The sequence below is a fragment of the Abrus precatorius genome, unplaced genomic scaffold, assembly GCF_003935025.1.
Source record: "Abrus precatorius isolate BTA unplaced genomic scaffold, Abrus_2018 Scaffold3, whole genome shotgun sequence".
Lineage (NCBI taxonomy): Eukaryota > Viridiplantae > Streptophyta > Magnoliopsida > Fabales > Fabaceae > Abrus > Abrus precatorius.
This window is the reverse complement of record NW_020874373.1, coordinates 30,175,335-30,199,759: the sequence shown is the minus strand read 5'-3', so window position 1 is coordinate 30,199,759 and position 24,425 is coordinate 30,175,335. Positions and strand designations below refer to the sequence as shown.

Genomic DNA, 24,425 nt, shown 5'->3' with positions numbered 1-24,425 from the left:
TTGGAATCATTATAATCTCTAAGATCTGCATGCCAAAAACACTTTCATACTTGAATGTGAAATTCTAAATCTAAGACGAGATGTGCTAGTAAAATGTGAAAGTTTTCGTTTCACATTGACTTTTTGCGAGTATTTAACACATGCATGCAAGTTACTACAAAATAAGGACATATAAGTCGTTGATAATAATCTTTTCATAGTAGTGTATTTAGCTGACAATATTGTTGGCAACAATGTTAGAGGAGTAGAATTTGATGGTGTCACAAGTGATTATGCAATGTTAAAGATGTTTGAAAAAGGAAACAATTATACTTCCTCGTTTTTTTCCCCATTTCTTCTAACTCCCTTTTGTTTATGGTCTTTGTAATTTCATTGTTGTTTCTCTTGACTCTCCTCTCCTCTCCTCTCTCTACCCACCAATTCCACACACCGCATATAAACCTTAGAAGAGGATCTACTAGTCTTTTCCATCGTCATATTGCTCTTTCAATTGAATCATCATCCTAGTAGCATTAAACATTGTATGTTGTGATAGGGAGGGGAGGGAGTTTTGAGTGATGTCAGCGATGGTGAAAGAGAAATATAAAACGACAATAACAACTGATAAAAAATTGAGCAAATACACTAATTATTTCTTAAAATTGTGATTGGTGTTAAACTAATGAAAAAAAGAAGAGAACTAATATGAAATGATGTTTTTTAATCACTTAAGTAATCTCAAGTATCACTTAATTTGTTATGATATAAATTATTAGTTGAACTACAATGCCTAATATTTGATAAATCAAGAATTAATAAATTTGTATAAAAATATCATAAACTAATTATCCAATACTCACAATTTCAAAGAATAATGTAAGAATTTATTCATAATTTTTTTATTAGGTACTACTTTTTATGTTTGTTTAATCAACATGATCTAATAACTTTATTTTATGTGGATATTAGAAATTTCATCCTATATAGTATTTGAGTTAAAAATAAATAAGATATGATTTTATATATATTAAACGTAAAATAAAATAACCGATTATCCTTTAAAGTATAATAAAAAGAAAAGGACAAAATAAGCAAAAAGCAGTTTGAAAAAGTGAACAAAATTAAAATTCCGACCTGCCGGATTCGAACCAGCGACCTAAGGATAACCATGTGGGTTTAGACCAACTACAGTCCTCCGCTCTACCAACTGAGCTAAGGTCGGTTTCATTAAGATCTGAGAATCAAAATATATTAATTTTAAACTGTGTAAAAATAATTATAAAATATGGAAAATAATGCTGCCACAACCTTCACTTGCTCTTAAATTGTCTCCAATAATCTTTTTTTTTTTTTTTTACCCTCTTTTCCTTTTATCTTACGCACATGTATAATGAGTTCTACTTGAAGGACGAATTAGGAGAGGCAAATGAAGGAAAGGAGTTCAATGGTACACACGATATGGGGTTAAAATGGATATGAAAAGTTAATCAATCAGATCTATAGTATAAAAATCAGAATTTCATTCATCAATTTTCCATTGTCATTTGTATCGTACACCAAACTAGCTAATCCAAGGGTGAAAATTTATTCTGCAGGCCGGACTTATCATTAAAAATTCTCTCTGCCGAAAACGTGCCCTGATTTTATGCCCAACTGCCCCATGATTCCACTTTTAATAACAAATTGCCAATCTTTTTCTAATGATAATTGTGAATTTTTTTTTGTTGAAAAATAACTAAAATATAAAAGAAAACCGAGTCAAAATTAAAAACAGATTCCAACCATTATTGATTCATATTATAAATTTTTATGACACAATTGAGGAAACATTGGTGTTTTGTCCCTTCACTGTTATAATTATAACAATATTAAAGCTAGTCCCCGAACTTGTACTATATATTCAGTACCCCGAGGGCCCAAAATCTCAGTTGATCTTCCTACAATTGGTCCTAATCTGGCCACTAGACCCAGTGAGTGGACTAAGGTTCCCCATTTTAACCATTGCATTGGCAAAGTCAGTTTTGAAACTAGCAGCATCATTGCTATAAGCATTTACTTGAGAGTCTGTGGATCCTCCATTGAAAAGCTCTTGATCTGAGTGCAAGAGACCCTTTTGTTCCTGCAAGTTCTTGAAGTATGCATTGTCAAAGGTGTTTGCCGTAGTGGTGTCAAGAGGGGACAAATTGCCATCACCACCTGTGCTAGGACAATTTGCTTTCAATGATTGTGCAAAAGTGGCATCAATGTTGGTCTCATTGTAAATCCTTGTTCTGAAGTTTAAACAGCTAGCTTGGCCAATTGTGTGAGATCCTGAAATGTTTGTCACATATAGAACATTAAGTGCATGTCTCTATATATGTAGTTTGTTGTCAAGAATTGGAGTTGTTTGGTTTGTGAAAAAGTTTTTTTGTTTTTACTTGTAATTATAAAACTGTCTCCTTATGCTCATTCTATTTTCTGATTTTTAATATTTGGACAGAAAATAATAAAAAAATAATTTTGGTATTTCAAGTGGAAATCTTTGAAAATATGAAATAGAATGAAAACAAAATATATTGTGAAACTAAATAACCCCTAAAAGTGTATATAAGAAGTAAAAATTAAAATTCATATAAGAATTAAGATCAAATAAAGCATTATATTTATGTGGATTAAACACATATTTAAACTATATAAGAAAATTTAATATGCATTTAGACATAGAGGCTACCTGATAGAGCAACCATTTCTTTGGTTGTGAAACCTTTGTTTGAGAAAGCAGTGATAAGTTCACCTAGATTCAAGGAAGGAGCGGGCAAGTCCGAGTTTGCCAAACTGAAACTTGCTGTGGTTGAATCTCTTCTGCCCAATTCAACTGTCCAGCTGGTTCCACCAAGCTGAAGATATTTCATAATTAGTGCCTGGCTCATAGTTTCTTTCCCTTATTATATAGTATTATAATTATAGGATTTGGTTTGTCTAGAGTGAAAAAAATAAATAAAGTGACAAAGTAAGTTTTGTTACCGTTAATTTAAAGTTATTTATTATTATAAAATACTTATATGAATAATTTTTTACTTTTAAATTTTCTATGTATTTTCACTTGAAACAAATAAAATGTTTAAAATGTACTCACAGCAACCACAGAGTCTCTTGCAGCTACAGCAAGGATATCAGCACAGGAAACAACACCAGGGCACAAGCTCTCCACTTGAGACTTTATGGTGTCTATTACGTCAAAACCTCTTAAGGAGTTAACATTAGGAAATGCCGTTTGTTCACCCGTAAAACTAGCTGTGTCATCTAATAGCACTGATGCATCGCATCCCTGAGATCAAAGACACAATGGATTAATAAAATAAAAATTAAATAAATGAATTTATGTGTCATTTAACACTAGTTACCAAAGAAATTAATTATACACATGATTATCTTTTTCTTTTTGTAAATACTATAAATAATTTTCTGGGCTAGCTGGATGACCTTTTATTTTTTATTCCAAGAATAAAATATTGGAAAGAAACACTATTTTGCCGGTCACTGGGAAGCAAATGCTAGTGGAAATCAAAGACATGATGCGTGTGTGTGTGTTTCTAGTCAATAATAATAATAATGGTGGTAAGAGTTTGCTTAAAAATATTTATTATATTTTTAATGAAACAAATATTTTTTTAACGGTTCAACTAAATTACATTATAAAAATTTAGATCAACAAAATAAGAAAAAATTAAAGAGTAAGTTCACTTGCTTGAACAAAGCAATCATGAAAATGGAGACGTAGCAAGGATGCCCCCATTCGAGCCTCATTGTTCACAGCAGAGTCCACTGCTGTCTTAATAGTTGAAAGCACATTTGGACACGATGTTGAGTAAAAATCAGAGGACAATTGAGCTGAGACTATCCCCATTGAGCATAAGAATAAAAGGAACCAAACTCTGAAGATTGGCATAATGCATAAGGAGAAAGAAGTAGTAGCCATGATGGTAATGGGAATTCTACGTAAGGAGAAATTCGAAGGAGATATAATACTAATTAAGAATTTGAGGATCGAGAAGCTTATGATTAGTGCTTGGGGTTGGGTTCTTCAATGCGTCACATATTTATACATGAGGATATTTTGTAGTTGTCTCGATTAGTCAATATATGCATGCATGCAGCCAATCAGGAACAATTATCTGTACAGAAGCGAGTTTTTCCAAAGTGTCCTAATAATTTTATTGATGTTCAATAAAAATTTAAAATACACTGTATGTCAGAGTAAAATGCATTTTTTATGGGTGATTTAATATATATATATACAGAGAGAGAGAGAGAGAGAGACGCCCATTCTCTCATCTCTTTACTGATATTTATAAAATATACGTAAATAGACGGAACCTTCCTAGTCTAAAAGAAAAGGACGAAGAAATCAATTGGACCGAGTAGATATAATATTATCAATTATTGAATTTATTTTGTATGTATTGGGCCGGAAGTTGAATTTTTTTCGAAAATATGTTGAAAATTCTTCATTTTTCGGCTACAATATTGAGCTGCAATTTTGCCACTATTCTTAGACTCTTTTTTTCTAAAGGCGAGCCATTTGAGCGAAATATTTGAAAACTTCTAACTTTTTTTTGTTTCTTCTAAACTTTTGAGTCCACCACGTGGGTAACCATTCTTTATCGCATAATCTCTCTCTTTTATTTTTATTGTTTTTGTTAGATAAAATAATTTACTTTAGATCGTAAGCATCTTTAAGGACAAACAATTTTATTTAAGTATAGACAGTAACTTATTTTTTAAAAATATTTAACACAAATAAAATGGTTATATGTAAGAAAATAAAATTTTTTGCTCTTACTTTTCCTTTTTTCTAATCAATTATATGTAACTTCCCAAAATTATATTTTGAGTCTTCACACAAGCTAAATTAAACATGCCACCAAATGCGTGTTATTATTATTATTATTATTATTATTATTTATTGATATCCTAATTCTTAATATCTATCTATCCATTTATTTATCTATATATTCTTATATGTGCATATACGGTTTCTTAATGCAATTTTTATTTAAATGTCTAATTAAAGAAGAGAAGCGATATGATAATCAGAAAATAATTAGTTATGCAGTAATAGAAAAATAAATTTTTATAAGCCAAATAAATTATATTACTTGGAAGTAATTATTTTAGAAAATTTAGATAATAATAAAATCACATGTAAAGAAAAAAAATGACATGGTGAGAGGTTATATAAATTTTTAAAATGAAGAATATTGTAGATGAATTGAGTTTTCATTTGAAACATCATAATCACAGTTTAGATGAAAAGTTTCAAAAGAAGATATTTGCTCAAACAATATATACGAGGTTGTTAAACAAAAAAAAATAAATAAATAAACACATTAGAAGAGAGCAACCTCATCGTGTTCGTGAACAGACAACATCGATCGGTCAATTGTTCTTTATTTTGTTAGTGTGATATTTTTTCAAAATAGGATAATGAACTTAATTTTTATATAATTACAGAACTTAATTTTAAACAAAATAAATATATAATTTTGAAATATTATCATCATTTAAATAAATAATTTTTTAAATATAAAATACTTCTACAATCATTTGAAAGGTAATCTTAATTATTTTAAAAGTCAACTTTATCTATTTAATAAATAAATATAACTTAATTCATTTTTATTAGGTCATATTAACCAATGTCTTGAAAATACAGTTTAAAGAATTAATTATTTTTAAGAATTTAAATAATAATTTTTTAGCTAAAAAATGATACAAGTGCATGCAAATTATGCATTAGCATGCATGATGATGCATAGGACAGGTGATGGTTTACTTGGAAGTAAAGTCAGTCACGCAGCGAATGCAGCTATTGTCGCCTGAGTTTCTATCATGCGGCCACTCTCTTGTTCAAAACCTAATACTCTTTCCAGTTTGAAAAATGCATCTACATACCCTACAATGATAGTTTTTAAATCGAATTAAATTATTTTAAATCACTAAATTAATGTAAACAATTTTAAGATTGATGATAAAAATTTATAACAAAAAGTTGCAATTTCATTGTGGTTTGATTTTGTTTTTTCATGGTATATTTCTGTTTAAAAATTATTCCTTTACTTAATTCTATTTGAACCTTGTATGAATAAATAATTTTTTATTTTTATCTACTCTCAAAAATTTTCTTTTCTTTTTAATTGCGTTTCCTTTTTTCCCTTTTCTTTGTTAAAAAACTCACTTTTCTTTCACAATTTTATCCATTTGACTTTCATGTCTTTCTTTTGTTTTTTCTTTCTATCAATTCTTGGCCTCATCCTATCTAATTTAAAATAAAAATAATATAAAAATAATTAAAAGATAAAAAGTTGAATAGCTGATCCAAATGAAATGTAAAAATTTAATTTAATTTTAATACTACATTCAAAATAAATTAAACAAAATCACATGTTTATATTTAATTAATTATATGACATTTTTAAATAAAAAATGAATTAAATCAGACCATAAACACCCGTATTGATAAGTAGTCATTTTGCTTTAAAACCTTAATTTATTAGAGGAAGCACTAATTAAGGTCTCTGAGATTCGAAGCTAAATAAAATAATAAACTTGCTGTGGTAGAAGAGTAAAATTTGAAAAGTCTAAAAGACCCACATGCCTTGTAGACGTTATCCTCTTTCAAACAATGCCAACCATCACAGTCTGTAGCCCAAAAGAGATGAAGGAGGTCCAAGAAGATACCTTCCTTGAGGAGAAATGTGTTAGGGTGATTTTTTTTTTATCAATATTATTATTTAAATAATAAAATATTAAAAGTAATAACGATATAGTAATGATGAGTTAGATTTATGTAAGTCTAAATATTTTTAAAATGTTAGAAATTATATTTCAATAATTTTTTTAAAGACTAATTTTAAAGAGAATTATTTTTATGGAGATAAAAAATACATAATTATGCCATATTTATTTTAACATTTAATCAATAACATTTGCTAGCATAAACTTACGCTATTCATAATATTATATTAAATATATTTTAAAAAGATTTAATGAATACAAATGAGCTTATCTATTTATAATTTTTATTATATATGACAACTTTCGGGGATTCCAATAAAATACAAGCAAGAATTAATGCTTGGAAAGCAGTGTTAATTATATGAACAATATATAGAGATTTATATTCGTGCCATTTGACAGTACAGCAGTTTATTACAGCTGTGTTATACCTAAACTAACAAAGAGATGAAGCGATGACAATAGAAATAATTTTCTAAAGAGTGATGGCATCAAATGTTAGATTTTATATACATAAAGTGAAGGTAGCTGCCTCGTTCGAAAAAGATTCATGATTATGATTATGCACGAAATAAAATGAAAAATAAATATGTTGTTACACTCTAATAAAAAAAAAATACACAAATTTATTATAAAAGACTGAAGTAAATATGTTCTTATTTTTTATCAATTTGTTTGACTTGTGGTTGAAGGAGTAATCTAATGACGCAACCAGTTTAGGCTTAGTTTATTTCGCTACTTTAATCATTCTTATTCTTGATATATGATCAGGCTAAAATTTCAAAATTTTCTTACAGTAGCAGTAAGGTTAATTTCATTGAAAATTTAGCAAACTATATCATAGAATGCTAGGCAGGCCAAAATATTAGCTAAGTCCAAGTATTGTTCTTGATATTGAGTTTATATTACAATTGCGGAAGCATTGACTTTGCTCCTAAACTGCAATGAATACAACAGCTAAATTATACAATACTTGGTCGTAACAAGAAAGCCCAAAGTCTCAGTTGGTCTTCCTACAATTGGTCCTAATCTGGCCACTAGACCCAGTGAGTGGGCTAAGGTTCCCCATTTTAATCATTGCATTGGCAAAGTCAGTTTTGAAACTAGCGGCATCATTGCTATAAGCATTTACTTGAGAGTCTGTGGATCCTCCATTAAAAAGCTGTTGATCCGAGTGCAAAAGACCCTTTTTGCTTTGCAAATTCTTGTAGTAAGCATTGTCAAAGGTGGTTGGACTGGTTGTGTCAAGAGGGGACAAATTGCTATCACCACCTGTGCTAGGACATTTTCCTTGCAATGATTTTGCAAAAGAGGAATCTATGTTGGTCTCGTTGTAAATCCTTGTTCTAAAGCTCACACACCTCGCTTGCCCAATTGTGTGAGATCCTGAAATGTTTTTCAGATGAAAGGGTCAATTAAGTTCGTGGCAAACATTAATTTAATCATAGATTAGTACATCAATAAAACTATTAACTTTCATAATAATTAAGTTAAAAGTCATATCAATGATGTATTAAATTGATTAAAAGTGTAAAATAAGAATTTATCTAACATTGGGACTAAATATGTATAAACTCATCTAGCTAGCTAGCTACCTGAAAGAGCAACCAGTTCCTTAGTTGAGAAGCCTTTGTTGGAGAAGGCGTTGATAAGGCCACTTAAATCCGAAGATGGAGCTGGCAAGTCAGAGTTAGCTAAACTTAAACTTGCTGTGGTTGAGTCTCTTCTACCCAATCGCACTGTCCAACTTGGCCCACCAAGCTGCGAAATTTGTTCAATATGAGTGTGTTATTGGGGGAAAATGTGTATAATAAAGTTCATCTTATTAACTTTGTATGCATGAAATGTTTTCTTTTAGGAAAAGAAAAAAAAAAGAAACTGAGTTAATGTTTTCTTTTAGGAAAAGAAAAAAAAAAGAAACTGAGTTTCATATTCTATCCTTAGGCTTTGAATTATACTTACAGCAACAACTGAGTCTCTTGCAGCTACAGCAAGGATATCAGCACAAGAGACAACACCGGGGCATAAACTCTCCACTTTAGACTTAATGGTGTCTATTACCTCAAATCCTCTTATTGAATTAGCGTTGGGATTCGCTGTCTTTTCACCTGTGAAACTCGATGTATCATCCAATAGTACTGATGCATCACATCCCTAGAATCAAAAGCAATATAGTATTAATTTACAATTGAATTTAATTAGTTGTCATTTCCACTTGCTACCAAAGAATGTTACGCATATCGATAGTCTAGTATTTTTAAATCTAAATGAAACAACAAGGATGTGGACTTGGTCTTAACATTTTACTTTGTTGGCAATTTGGTAACAAATGCTTGTTAGCAGAAGGTTGAACATTTTACACATTATTTTTACGAGAATTTCAAATTTTGTTTAAACTTTTAAGGATAAATTAATATGCAGGCGTATCTTTTCTTTGAAAATTCAGTTTTTATAATTTAACAATTTTTTAAAATAATAACATTCACTCCATAGAACAGCACGTAACCCATGATGCGTACATACATTCAAATCTCACAATTTGCCCCTTTCGCCAAATTCGTGGGACCTTCCTTTGGTTTCCTCCAGCTAAATATTCTAATGACAATAGTAACATTATCAATTTTGTTAAGAAATGCTGAATACAGTTTTAACACTTTTAAAGTCATACAATAAGTAGTAATTTTTTATTAAAAAAAATATAGACCTACCAAATTCAGTGAATTACATGTTATAATTTTAAATAAAAAGTTTAATATTTATTAATTTATTATTGTGTGTATTAATAAATATTATACAACAGATCATTATATACTGAAATTATTATTTAAAGCATGTGATATATATTTTTATAAAATACGAGCATTTTTAATTACCATTATATTTCTTTGACGAGATAATTAACATTCTATGGCATTACATAGTCGAAAAATGATTTGGGTACGTACTTAAGATAAATATAATTTTTACGTAATTAATAATTATTATATTTTGTATGTGTTAATAAATGCATGTATGTTTTTGCTTAATAAGTAATGCAATACACATGAAAAAACTTAATTGAAGTGTTTGATTTGAATTGCATAATTTAAATTTAATTGTCATAACGTAGTCTAACAAAAAGATGGACATTCAATAATATATTAATAGACCATGTTCATTATAAAAATTAAAAATAATATTATATAAAAATATAAATGATATCTTAATAAAAAAAAATTATACATACTAAATATAAATTGAAACGCGTAATTAAGCATATAAAAAAAAATAAAGGAGAAAATGACAGTGAACTTGCTTGAACAAAACAATCATGGAAATGAAGACGGAGAAGGGAGGCCCCCATGCGAGGCTCGTTGTTCACAGCAGACTTTACTGCTGCGCTAATGGTTGAGAGTGCATTAGGGCATGTTTGGGCATAAAAATTAGAGGACAATTGAGCTGAGACTATCCCAAACCCAACAATGCAAAAAATGAAGAAACGAACTTTGATGGTTGGAAGGATCATGGTTATTGAAGTTTTGTAATTATTAGTGCTTGTGGTTATGGCCTTGAACTGTGTCCTACATTTATACATGAAATTTGGCTTGAACTAGGTTTGTCTTTTCCTCTTGTCAATGTATGCTGCCACAATGCATTAAGAAACTATATTTGATTGGAAAGAGAGGTAGTAGGCGTTATCTGCATCAGTTGTTGGGTTTATTTTTATATTTTAGGCTCATAGCTAGCTGTATTTCCCCAACTATTTTAATTGTTTAATATCTTGACATGTTAAAACTCTATGGTGTTTTACTTTTCTTTTTCTTATTTAACACCACAAGAATCTTTTACTTCTAACGAATTTTGTTTCATATGAAAATATTTATAAAATGGCATTAACAAGAAATCCTAATACACTCCACAGGATTATTATGCCAATCTGAAAAGGAAAAAGAGGCACTCTTGCTCTAATTGCAAATCATTTTTAGCTCCTAATTAACCTTAATATGATCGATTATCTCTAGGAATACACACGACTCCTGTCTAAAAATTATTACATTCCTTAGATTCCGTGTAGACCACACAGCAACATTCCAAATCATTGATAAATTTTGTTTCTCCTTTTTCTTTTTTTCATTGCTCAACTTACGAATTGAAGCGTATACATAGTTAAAGTTAAAACAAACTATTTGTAATTACAAAATATACAACCAAACCAATTGGGTATATATGATACCAAATCCTCACAGAAAGGGAAGAGACAAAACAAATGAGAACACGTTGAAAATCAGTTCTTTTCTTCTTGGCATTTGATCACCGACTCACTACAGAATATTATATTTTGAAGCAAAAAATATATATGAAGGGCATGTTTTCTCAAGATAGTATATTGATGAATTTCTTTATCTTTCATTTAGATATCCAAATAGAAATATTTTGTTACAATCATCAAGACCTAACTTCTCATAAAAATACAACTTGTGTAAAGAGTAAATTTTTTGTCAACTAAAAGATTCCAAAATGATAACTTAGACTTGTGATAGAAAAGAACAGGCAAAAGGTATATGTTTATTGGAAAACAACAAGAGAGGTCAGTGAAGCCAACATGTTCTCTGGCTTTTCTGCCTTAATCAAATGTAATACCTACTTGCCTGTCTTTGTTGACCAATGATAACGCGTTGATGCTAAGAATGAAATTGCCCACCGTGAACATGCAAAATATGCATGCAAAATACCTTTCCATTTTACTTTTTCTTTACCAAATTTGTAAAAAAAATATTGAAAATATGATTTTGTTTTTTTATTATTTGTGCACAAATTTTTAAAATAGAAAACAAAGTAAAAGTAAGCTCATATTTTTACAACTATTTGTAAGTTGAATTAAAAACAAAAATGGAAATTTCAAACCAAATATATTTTAAAAATTTAACTATAATAATTTTTTTAGAGTAAACCAAATCAGAAAATAGCTTAATCTCCTTTACTAAAGTTTTAAGGAAGAATAAGACGATTCTAATTGTTTGTGAATTTTTTATACACTATACAAGCATTATTGAACTAACATAATTTTTAAATAAATTAAAGGTATAGTATTTGATTATTTTTTAATTTAATATTTTTATAAAAGTTTAGAAAGAGTAAATAGCATAATGTTATTATTAGTAATAAATATTAATATAACTAACTTTAAAAATTAAACTTAAAAAGTTAATCATTAATTTTTAAAATTTATAAAAAATAAAATTAAAACCTGAATATATAGAGATAAATTAAACAAAGAAAGTTATTCAAGGGTATTATACAAAGATTGAAGAGTCGGGTAAATCCCAACTATTCCTCGTGTCTTAGTCGTTAAGAAGAACTAGATAACTATTTTAGCTATGGAAAATATTTTATTTTGGCATAGACACTCAAATCAGTATTCGATATACAAGAAATTGTAGAGCCTTTAAGAGAAAGTCATTTGTATCTAAAACTATTTTCATTCATCAATTACTGATTTATATATATATAAATCATATTATCAATATCTAAAGGGATAAAATGTCTCGGAATTTTTCCTTCAGAATATAATATGATATATTAAGGTAAGGGATGCTAACTTCAATTCATGTATAATAAAGAAACTAGTAATTTAGTTATATTACGGTAAGAAACTATTTTGTTATATAATTTAAAAAATATATATACTTTTAATTTTAGTACTTTAGTTTATGTATGGTTTTAGTTTTTTTTTTATATATAATTTAATTTGTCATTTTTTATTTCTTCTTAGTTTTTGGATTGTGAAGTGGGTCTATAAAACCTCATTTTAAAACTTAAAACTAATAATCATGCGTCAAAAGTTTTTAGATAATATTGAAAGTTTTAAAAAATGTTCTTAAAAATTCAGTAGAGAGTACAGTATAATTACTTACCTTTGTAAGAATTTCAATTATGTTAAGGTAAACTGGATTTTAGGATATTATTTCTCTTCAAAGAGAACATAATTTATAAAACCAGTGGAGTACAGTATACTTTAAACATCTCTGAAAAAGTTAATGTATTACCCTAAAGAAAAATACCCGTCATATAAAATATATAATAATAAAGAGTTTTAAAATAATGTTGTTGAAATCTTCAAATTCGCAAAACAAATAATGAATGAAAAAAAATACTTATTCTAGTTCTTTAAATTATAAATACTTTTAGTTCATAATTTTAGAAAAAAAATACTTTCAAATTTTCATTTTATAAAATGACATTTATTTTATGTTATATAAAATGATAATATAATTAAAGTAAAAAATAAATAATTTAAAGGTACTGAAAATTAAAATATTTTTTTATAAAATTAAAAGTTAAATTAATCAACACTTATAATTTTAAAAATTAAAATAAATATTTACTAATAATTAACAGTTGTATTTCGTACTTTGACTGATAACTTGGGAATCGCTGATTGGTACGGATAGCAATGTTCGGCAAAAAAAGATAAAATAAAATTAGACACAATGATTAAGATACGAATAATCTCAAAAGTAATTTGATATAAATGGTTTAATTGTCAAACTCGATTTTTATTTTTAGTGTATCTGTCGTTTTAATTGAATTAATACCTAAGAAGAATGGTTATCTTTCTTTAACGTCTAATGAGACATGAAATCCTATTAAAGAATTGCAAATAAAAGAAACTATGGTACGATGGTAGGGAAAAGAAAATCTTTGCGCACTGAATTGCTAAATTCTACGTAAACAGCACCACACGATCCCAAGGATAATTGTAGCAAATGTATTCCATTGATTATGGCATCAATCATGATTAAAATTAATTACTTAATAAAACTGATTATAGAATCTACAGATATCACTGTCTCTGGTTAGCGCTGTAAAAAAAATACTAATTCAACTCGATCTATTAATTTGATAATTAAGTTGGCACATCAGTTTTCTTAAAGAATAAAATATATATAATTTTTGAAAAAAATTAAAAAAATATAAATACAAATACTGAAATGGAGATTAAAAAAATCATAATAGATTATTTCAATTTACATAAATATCTTAATATTTTAAAATCATTAGATAAATAAATAATATTAGTAATAAGATAATGATTAAAATTAAAATATCTGAATTGACCTATTTCACTGTAGTTCGACCCATATAATTAGTAGATTAAGTCAAATAAAAAAAATTAAATGTCTTATAAGTTAATACTTTTACAATATATTCAACTCCCTTAAAGTCCATGCAAGCTGATGAGTTGACTCCATTTGGTCACGCATGTCAAAGATTGAGGTTCTCCACACGTGCTTGGCCTTTGCTGGAAAATATTGCCAAAGGAAAATATCTGGTTGACACACACTTCTTGAAATAAAGATACTCCAGGTGAAATAAGAAGAAAAAAAAAGGGAAAATAGTAAATACAATAAGTACTATGATATAACTAAAAACAAGATATAAGAAAAAAAAAAAATATATATATATATATATATTATAATATATTGCTAGTAGATGTTAAACTTAAATATTATATTAGTTAATAATCTTTTTATAAAATATAAAATTCATAATTTTAATCATTATTTTAAAAAAATTTATTAAGTCAATTGAATATATAATTTTATAAAAAATAAAAATAATAAGTTTTACTTAATAAATTTTTATAGAATATAAGATTGATTGATATAATTATTGAATAATTTTATATTATTTTTATATTTATGTGTATTAAATTTAATATAATTTAGATATTTGTGGATATATTATCTAAAATTTGATATTTATTTATATTCTAAAAATATATTATATATTAAAATAAACTAATATAATGAAGTACGATGTTAATATCTTGTTTATAGATAAATATACACGTCAAAAAGTAATAAAAAAAATTTAAAATAATATTTTAAAATATTGTACTATAAAAATTATTTTTAACTACTATAAATTTCTTAATTTAATTATTTAAATTTAAAGGATGTGAAATTAAATAAAATAAGGATTTAAATATAAAATTAATTAAAAAAAATTAAAATAACTCATTCTTTAATAATAAAATAATTGAGAAAAATGCAAGATGTGTGGTTTCACTTTTAAATTCTTTATTTATTTTTTTTTAAATTAATTATAACTTCAGTTTCCTTATAATTATCAATCAATCATAATAAATCTATTAACACTCAATGGTCATACAAAGTATAATGAAGAGAAAGCATAAAGAGTCTATGAGTTGTTAATCTAATAACGATTGAAAGAGAAAAATTAAATTTGGTCTACCTAATTTTATGTCTCGTTTTACCTACAGATTTATTAACTATATGTGGTAGAGTCGACTATGATATAATTAATTATGATATGTGTAGAAGTTATCAATTCTAAATAAACAAATATAGCACAATAAGGTAAACATCAATAAAAAAAAGGAAACTTGAAATCATTATTAATAAAAAAGATTTCATAAAGTAATGCAAAAAATCTACCATAATTCTAGCTATGGATTTAGCAAGACATAAAATGAAAGAATACTAAAACAATAATAAATAAATTTATAAAACTTGAAGAGTAAATACAAATTAGAGGAGTTTCCAATGGAAAAGAGATGAAAAAAGCTTTTGATCCTAATATACGCTCTAAAAGCTCTAATAGTCGTTAATGATTGACCACTATCAAGACTAAGAATGTAAAAAAGATGTGGAAATGATGAGATAAAAGAGACAATGAAGGCCTCCCAAGTGGCTCTTGTTGAGGTCTCTTTAATAGGTTCGAAAACCCTAAAAGTTCTTGATAGTTAAACTTCTCATAACAGTCATAAGTAAATAAAGTCATGCAAGGTCATAAGCATGGCTGTGCATGTGAATTAAAGTATTCTTGTATTGCTTGTTAAGGTATGATCGTGTTGATTGCTGCAAAACTGTCTTTTTCAACTAATTTGGGCCCACTATGTACCCAAAACTAAATTGTGACTTATATTAATTTACACAATTAATGTATAAATTAGTGTAAAAATCAAATAAAATAATAGTCACACACGATACATATAAACTATAAAAATATATCAAAATATAGACTTATTAATAATTTTATTTTTTATAAAATTTTATAAATTTAATCTACTTAATAAGAACGTTGAAACTAACAATTGAATTAATCAATTTTATATTTTATAAAATGTTAAGTGAGATAAGCGTGGTGTTAAGAGATACTAATTCACTCTTTCTTTATTATTATTATTATTATTATTATTATTATTATTATTATTATTATTATTATTATTATTATTATTCATCTAAGTTTCATGTAGACAAAGTTGATGGAGAAAGAGATTAAAAAGATTGCAAATATGATTTACTAAAATACATTATTTGCTCTTAACCTTTAAATTTTGGATTCTTTTAATGGATTTAAAACTAGTTAATATTCTTAAATTAGAAGGCATGTGAGTTGAACTTGACTCTAAATTGGCTATTGATTTCATAAAGTCAAATATTTCTTTTAGATATAAATTGTATCCTATAATTAGAGAGATTGGAATTCTAATCCAGTCTAATAGAAATATTGTATCCTATAATTAGGAAAATTATAATTCTAATAGAATTTTAACTTGCACCTTCTCTTTAGAAAAATTAATCGTTGTACAAATTTTCATGCTAGTTGAATTTTTTAAGTGTCTAAAATTGAACTTATATTAGAGTCTACCTTTTCCAGGCAAAAGGCTTTTTATAGAAAGGATATTATGAGAATTTGCTTTTCTAAAATAATTTTTAGTTCCGTTAATAATAATAATAATAAAATTAAAATAGATCAAATTATTATTTATACTTTTTAGAGGCTAAAATTACACAATTTTAAAATAAAAAATGTGAAAAAATAATAATCATATTTACGAAACTTAAAATTGAAAATATAGGTTATGTTGAAACAATTCACAAGGAGAATGTAATTTACTAAAAACAATTATTATAAAGAATTGATGTGGATAAGGGTCTGAGCTGTAAAAAATTTAAAAGGATATTAACTTCAGAATAGCTTAGAATCCAGCTCCCGAGAATATTATTCTTTTGACAATTTTTCAAAGAATTTTAAAAATAATTTTTTTTTCTATTATAAGAGTATTTATTTTCAAACAAATTGATACCAAACATAGTACAAATTTAAATAGTAGCTAGAGAATGACAGATATCTGAATAAAATTTCCTTTTCTTCCGATCCAAATCCCCATCATAGTTAAGGTATTGATTGATTATAGAAAAGTAATTCATTGATTGAGAGATATTTCATTAAAAAGTAGAATTGTCAAAGTTAAAGGGTCAATTCTTTCAATCAAAATCAAATTACGATCTTCAAATTGTAACAGGGATAAGAATAAAGTTCGGATTAAATAAATTATGAACAATTTTTTATATTTTACATATTTCCCCGGAGTGGCGATTTGTATGTGATAAGACTCATAAAAAAGTTAGTAATACATTTTTTAATATATTTTACATATTTTTATAATTTTAAAGAAATTTTAATTAATAATTTAAAATACATTACATATTTAAACATATTTTACATATTTTTTAATTTTTTAAAAGTATAAACATATATTGGAATAGCTACTACATATTTTCCATTTTAATAGGTTTCAATGGAAGACATTCTTCTCTTAAAAAAAGTTCTCTCATACCAAATGAAACCAATTTTCTTATAGCAGGAATGTTTGACTAATGTCGAAAATTTTTGCTCATAATTAATTTTGTTGAAAAATGGTCGATATTTTACACTATCCTTTCCAACTCACTTTCAGCTAAAAAAAGAATTCACAAAAAGATAAAAACGAATTAAATAGTGTTATCACATCAATCAATCAATCATCATATAAAAGAGAAAGAATATAGAATATCTACAAGTAGAAACAAAAATACTAAATCAATCCAAATGATAAATATTGTGACATTTTTTTTATGTAAATGTAGAAAAATAATATTAAAACTGGAATCTTAAATTTGTAAACTGCTCGCGATACATATATTTTTTTAACTCCAACTTGATAGTTCCATGAGAAAAGACATTACACATCAAAATAAATAATAAGAATTACAAAAATTGATAACTAAAACTTTTTTGTACTTAAAATAGGAAGATGAAATTAGTAATTTAATCCCGTATTTTTTTTATTTTTTTTTATCTTGCTTACTTTTTATCTTCATTTTAAAGTTTATTAATCTCATTATCAATTATGATGATTTTTCACTTCTAAAAAATGCAATATTTTTGTCAATCGAAACAAGTTTTGACGTACAGTCGCAATTAACAAATAAGATTAAATTAAAACTAATTAAAGAAATATAAACTGTTAAAATAAAATATAATTAAATAAAAAAATTAAAATCTAAAATACTAATCTTGCAAAAATAGAAAAACTGTCTTTAAAAAAGTAATTTTTATTACGGTATACCTAATCATACACCTTGGTTCAACTTGCTAATTCAATCGTGAATCACCCTAAATATGTGGATAAAATTTAAACTTATGATTTAATAACTAACCCAAATAACATAAGCTGCTTTTCTTTCTCGTCACCGACAAAAGAAAATATAAGCATTATACGATAATTGTAATGTTCCTTTGAACTAATTATATCCATTAACAAAATATTTATCGACTCAATTATCTGACTGAATTTAATAATACAAGTTGCGATGCAGAACTCTTTGTTTGATCTGTGGTTGTTTCTGACTTTATCAATTGTACAATAAAAAAGGGTCGTGCTCATTCTTCCCTTAACTTACTTATTTGACTCCATTGTCAAAAACATATCACTAGTTTGGTAACTTCCTAGAATAATAAACAAATTTCTTTCATTTTTTCTCATTGAAAACAAATTATATTTCTATCATAGAAATTAAGCATTTGGAAGGAGTAAAAGGAATATTTTCTGAATTGCTAAAATTCATTACCATTGTACACAAAATTTTTCTTTTGATGTCACACTATACACGAAGGGGAAATAAAAATACATATTTTTTTAAAAAAAATTGAATTATTATTTATCAAATAGTAAATAAGAAATGTGCTTTCCAGAAAATAAAGGGATACTCTTCATAAAATTACAGCATATAATAATATGCACAGCTGACTTATTTAATAATTTTAATGTTTAAATTTAATTTAATTTAATTTATTAGCACTTTTATTGATTTATTTTGTATTGAGACTTTTAATAAGCCATTAAAATTTTTATAAATAAATTATCAAACTATAAAAAAGTATATTTCTGTAAAAACTATATGACTTATATATAAATAAGTCATAAAAAATTATTCAGTATTTCAAATATTTATAATTAAATTACATATTTTTATTTATCACTTTTAAAATATATTTTATTTAAATAAATAAATAATTAAACATTAAACAAACAAAAATAAAAATTAATATTATACATATAAGACAGATTAAGTAGCAATAGCAAAAAAACTCTAGAAAGCAATATACTCTCTTTTAGAGGATATATAATATTAATACTCTTTAACACTAAAAAAATTAAAATTTTTAATTTAAAATTTAATTTATTTTAAATTTTAAATTATGTAATATAATATATTATTATAAATTTTATGAGTCTTACATATAGCATTCTACCATATTTAATAAACTTTAAGTTTAAACTTAACTTATTTAATTAATTAAACATATTGCTTAAATAAACTAAGTCAAGTTAAACTTTAAAAAGGTTAGATAATATATTTCTGTAAAATAATTTGACCTATTTTTATTTCTAACTAGCATTAATCAATCATTTTAAATATATTAATTATTAATTTAATTACAGTAAATTATCCATTGATTAATATTTAATTAGACTTTTTGTATCCTGAAATGAGTTAGGCAATTTATTTTATGTGAAAAGAGAGACCCCTGGTCTCCATGAAAAATAGAGTAACTGTTGTCCATCAAGTAATACACACTCTTTCAGTTTTTCAGTTTTTTCATTCTCTTCAACATAGATCAATTCCTCGTAACTGGTACGCGATTTCTTACTTGATCTTTATGACAAGTAAGAAATAAACATGTTATAATCTTGTGTCTTGTTATTGAGAATCCTGTTACATAATTAGGTTATCCAACATAGGGAGCAAAATTTTCATCACGAGAGGTTTTACCTCTTGTAATGTAATGATGGGTTATGGGCTTTCATAGGAATCGCTGGAAATTAAGGACTGTTCTAATTCTTCAGCCTAAACCCAAGTTAGAAAATGATGCTTCGGCCCAATAGGAAGAAGGTCATCATAATTGTGAGGTAAGAAAAGAGACATAGAATTAGGATATTCTGTTTTCCTAATTAATATTATTATTACATTTGAAGAAATTGTCTCCCTTGACAAGTTAGAAATATTAAAGATCCATTGTTTCCTTTTGTTGATCCAAGATCCTATGTCAGAAAGTTTAGAGCTTTTCATGTAATGTCGGCCATTATAATAAATAGAGGATTGGTAAATGCCATTTGAAAATAAGTGTTAGCAACCATATGTATGGAATCATCATTCAAACTTCTCTCATTGTTATCTCTTTGAGAGTTTGAATAATTTGCATAATTTGTTTTATCATAGCCTCTGGAATTTAGGAACTAAATTGATTTTTATGTGTACTTATTTAATTTTGGAAAACTTTGAAATTAGAGTCCAAATTAGTTCCTAACCTTGTATTGATTTAGCCTTTTCTATATTCCCTTATGCAACTTGAACAATTTGTTGATTTGTGGAAGTTTTTGAATTGCAGAGTAATATGCATGGAGAAATAAACTTTGAAAAACAATTTGGTGATTAATTCAATCGATTAGGTAGATCAACCATTGGTGATAAATCTAGAAACTAAAATTAAAATAGTAGAAGGCTACTCCAATAATTTATCAATTAATGAAGAAAAGTAAAAGAAAAGAGAAGTTATTGTAGAACCTTCAACGGTGAAATACTTGATTACTTTACTCAATTGTGCTTGTGTATAAAGTAGGTGTATGTCTAACAGGTAATTTAAACTAATGACAATATTTAAATAAAGGCCTAGTTAAACAATTAGTTCTAAAAAATGTTACTATTTTTAGTTTTATTATCTATAAAAAATTCAATTTTAATTTGTAAAAATATATAAAAACTATATAATTTTTATATATTAAAATCACATATTTTTTTTTGTTAAATATAGATGTTAAAATTAAATAATTTTTATAAAAAATAAAATTAAAAATAGTTACACTTTTAAGAATTAATTATCTAATAAATAAAGCCTTCCACAAATTAATAAGAAATACTAATTTATTCAAGTTTGAATCCAAAACTAAATAACAACCACATGCCCTTGCAATTCATGGGACACGGCACTTGATGTATACCTCTGCTTAGATTCTGACACTTAAGCTAACCTCAGTCTTCTATAAATAATCATGTTTGACATGTAACATCTAACAACTATGAACCGAAATTATTTGGTGCAGGATCTCCTACGAATTCGAAATTCATGGAAGCTTTGTCATGAGATATATCAATAACATAATATATCATGTTGACCCTTTCGATTAACACTTTAGATAATGACTCTGTGATTTTGATCAAACTCTACTAAAACTGTGAGATGTTTAGGGTATGTTTGATTTCTCTTTTAAAAAGAGTTTTTTGTTTTTTTTCTAAATATAATATAAATTTATACTATATTTAAAAAATAAAAAATCTTTTTAAAAGAGAAATCAAACATACTCTAATTCTTTCCACCTCCTTTTAAGACTTGTTTTAATTTAGATAAATTTAACAAAAATATTTTATAAACAAAATTAAAATTATTCATCTCAAATTTTATAAAAGTTAAATAAGATATTTTTAAAAAATATAAATTAATTCTAATTTATAAAAATTTAATTATTATAATTTTTACATTTATAAATATTTATTAAAATTTTTATCTAAAATAAAACATTAATTATTATCCTACTTATAATCAATAAATGATTCAAATAATATGCTCATAAAAAAAACACGTTTTCTTTTTATCGTATTGATTAGTTGACTAATCTTTTCATTTTAATGTTGTAATTAAATTCATAATTTTTATAGATTAAATACTAACCATCAAAATCAACAATTCATGTACTTTATAACTTAGTGAAGATATCATTATTAAAAAAAATTAAAAATTAGTATAACTAAAATACTGGCTATGTAAAAGTTTGACACAAATACGTAATTTTTATTTATAAGAAAAAAAAGAATTAGTTGCACTTTTAATTTATATATATTTTCATTTTTAAATTTTAATTTTTTATATTTATTTTTTATTTTTAAATATATAATTTTATTTTTTTTAATTACTCACATTTAGCTCCTTTAAATTTTAAATGTGAGATTTTGCCAATTTTAATTTTTCACATTTAATCTTATAATTTTTCAAATATTGAAAATAAATTTTTATTATAAAATTTTATCAAATAATTAATAAAAAAGTTAATAAAAGCACGACATTTTATTAATTTATAAAAATTATACAAAATATTTAAATTAAAAATAACAAAAATCTTAATGAAGAACTTAATTTCAAATTTATTTCTATGTATTTGTGAATTTTAGCATCACTAAAGGTTAATTTCTTTTTTCGGTGAAAGTAAAGGTTAATTTCAAATCCCTAATACTACTAACTTTGTATCTTTAAATACAGATTAAAATATCTGTTCATTAAAATAGAATACCAAGAAATATTTAGTCCGATGCATGATATTTTCTTGTTGGGTCGAATTGATTAAAAAATAAAAATAATTATTTTTAAAAAAATGACATCAAATTGCATAAAATCAATAAATGATATAACAAAGCACAACCTTGCTTTCGATTCTTTAACAAAAGTATACAATACATCCTCATGATGCCGATCAACATTTTGCCTTTCTTTTTCGGTCACACGTGCGGTGCCACGCTTCTTTAATGCTATTACACTCAACATTAATTTGTCGTTGGATCCATCTTCCATCCATTTTCCCTGGTGCACTATGCATTCACGAGACAAGTAAATAAGCCACGCTTTAAAATTAATAAAAATTTATTAAATAAATATTTAATTAGACTGCATACTTATAAAATAATAATTTTTTTAACATGCGTAATATTGTATAAAATATATTATTTAATATTATTAATGTTAAAAATAAATTCTAAATACGATCTAAGGAGTACAACCATCATTTCGGTGTTAATATTTGATCCAACCACACCACACAAATCCAGCCAAGTGTTAACAATGAGACAACGAGACATAACAGAAACACACGAGCATTGAAAAAAGCACAACCACCAACATAAAACCCCATGAATCTTCATAAGATCATTACACGCTCCCATTCATTACCCTAATCCCTCTAGCACCCTATATAAACACACCCCTTCAGCACATGAACTCACCAAGAAGCAGCAAACAAAGCAACACACACATTACATATATATTGTACCAAATTTCTCTCTGAATTTTGAGAATTGCAATGGCTAGAGTCCTCAAAATGGCATGCATGGTTGTTATGTGCATGGCAGTGGTGGGTGCACCAATAATGATGGTGGAAGCTATGACGTGTAGTGATGTAGTTCAGACTTTAATGCCATGCCTATCTTACTTGACGCAAGGTGGAAACCCTTCGCAAGAGTGCTGTGACGGTGTGAGAACCCTTCAGGCCAACGCCGCCACAACCTCTGACCGCCAAACCGTGTGCAACTGTCTTAAGAGTAATGTTAATAACTTTGGCGTCAATGCTAATTACGCTCAGGCACTCCCAGCTCAATGCCATGTCAACATCCCTTATGCCATCAGTCCTTCTACCAATTGTGATGAGTACGTTTTCCTTACTCTCTAACTCTTATATAGAATAAATCTTAATCATACGATCATACTATGTATAATTTTTTATTTTTTTAAAAAATCTACAACATTTTTAGGTGATTGAAATGGCAATGTTATTTTGGTACGAATGACTTTCATAAGTGGACTTGTGTATGTGGATGAAGAGGGAAAGAAATTATTTAAAAGAGCAAAGTTGATGGAGAAGAAAGAAATTTCACTCTCATATATATGGTGAAAACAATTTATTACCAATTAGCATTTTTTAATTCAAATTGTTCTTACTATTTTTCTTCAGACGTGACAGAATAACTATAGGTATACATTATATAAATATTTAGTACCGATCGATGGAGTCGCATTATTCTAATGATACTTTTTGATAATGCATGTTTACCTATTTTGTTATATTATTTATCATATATTCGGTGAAAAATGATTGCTATTGTACCTGTGTTTGGTTACCTAGTTGATCGATTTGGATAAACCCAAACTAGAGTGTGAGTTATTCCATTTTTACCTAATTGTTTGGTTTGAATATTGGTAATAATATCTAACTTCATGTGTTGGTTACTGTAATGTTGCAGCATCAGGTTCTGAAGGAGTGATGATACTAAGGCAGCACTGTAACTATTATTTATAAGAATAAAAGAGAGTGATTGCGTGTGACAACGGCTCCACTTATACGCGAGCCTATTCTTGTATTATTATTATTATTATTATGTTTCAAAAACTTTATAGTCTTTAAATTTGTGTGATATTAAATGTATCTTAGCTGATTGTTGCATGCAACAATCACGACGCATTATAGAATTTCCATGCTAGTTTTTGATTGGGCACGATGTTTCCAAGTCATG

The 24,425-nt window shown here is 26.4% G+C and overlaps 3 protein-coding genes and 1 non-coding gene across 4 annotated transcripts; 1 reads left to right on the top strand and 3 right to left on the bottom strand.

Moving 5' to 3' along the window:
- Window positions 1–1,107: 1,107 nt before the first annotated feature.
- Window positions 1,108–1,201, bottom strand: TRNAY-GUA. Its single transcript has 2 exons — window positions 1,165–1,201; window positions 1,108–1,143 (listed from the first exon to the last, which is right to left on the bottom strand). It is a non-coding gene; the product is annotated as a tRNA-Tyr (tRNA).
- A 660-nt stretch (window positions 1,202–1,861) lies between these two features.
- LOC113861317 (cationic peroxidase 1-like) lies at window positions 1,862–4,007 on the bottom strand. The gene is made up of 4 exons (XM_027494058.1): window positions 3,707–4,007; window positions 3,095–3,286; window positions 2,690–2,855; window positions 1,862–2,289 (listed from the first exon to the last, which is right to left on the bottom strand). Exons 1-4 carry the CDS (start codon window positions 3,935–3,937, stop codon window positions 1,904–1,906), a joined length of 975 nt encoding a protein of 324 aa, XP_027349859.1. The 5' UTR covers window positions 3,938–4,007; the 3' UTR covers window positions 1,862–1,903.
- A 3,749-nt stretch (window positions 4,008–7,756) lies between these two features.
- LOC113861401 (cationic peroxidase 1-like) lies at window positions 7,757–10,277 on the bottom strand. The gene is made up of 4 exons (XM_027494202.1): window positions 10,052–10,277; window positions 8,719–8,910; window positions 8,352–8,517; window positions 7,757–8,142 (listed from the first exon to the last, which is right to left on the bottom strand). Exons 1-4 carry the CDS (start codon window positions 10,259–10,261, stop codon window positions 7,757–7,759), a joined length of 954 nt encoding a protein of 317 aa, XP_027350003.1. The 5' UTR covers window positions 10,262–10,277.
- Window positions 10,278–23,124: 12,847 nt separating this feature from the next.
- Window positions 23,125–24,425, top strand: LOC113863215 (non-specific lipid-transfer protein 1-like). Its single transcript, XM_027496710.1, has 2 exons — window positions 23,125–23,562; window positions 24,156–24,425. Exons 1-2 carry the CDS (start codon window positions 23,219–23,221, stop codon window positions 24,166–24,168), a joined length of 357 nt encoding a protein of 118 aa, XP_027352511.1. The 5' UTR covers window positions 23,125–23,218; the 3' UTR covers window positions 24,169–24,425.

Excerpts from the sequence above, each read along its gene's own strand:
- LOC113861317 (XM_027494058.1), bottom strand. The coding sequence starts at position 3,937 with ATGGCTACTACTTCTTTCTCCTTATGCATTATGCCAATCTTCAGAGTT. Across the intron at positions 3,287-3,706 it reads TTCATGATTGCTTTGTTCAA|GGATGCGATGCATCAGTGCT; the intron begins GCAAGTGAACTT and ends CTTTGATCTCAG. Across the intron at positions 2,856-3,094 it reads CAAGAGACTCTGTGGTTGCT|CTTGGTGGAACCAGCTGGAC; the intron begins GTGAGTACATTT and ends AAATATCTTCAG.
- LOC113863215 (XM_027496710.1), top strand. The coding sequence starts at position 23,219 with ATGGCTAGAGTCCTCAAAATGGCATGCATGGTTGTTATGTGCATGGCA.
- LOC113861401 (XM_027494202.1), bottom strand. The coding sequence starts at position 10,261 with ATGATCCTTCCAACCATCAAAGTTCGTTTCTTCATTTTTTGCATTGTT. Across the intron at positions 8,911-10,051 it reads TCCATGATTGTTTTGTTCAA|GGATGTGATGCATCAGTACT; the intron begins GCAAGTTCACTG and ends TTTTGATTCTAG. Across the intron at positions 8,518-8,718 it reads CAAGAGACTCAGTTGTTGCT|CTTGGTGGGCCAAGTTGGAC; the intron begins GTAAGTATAATT and ends CAAATTTCGCAG.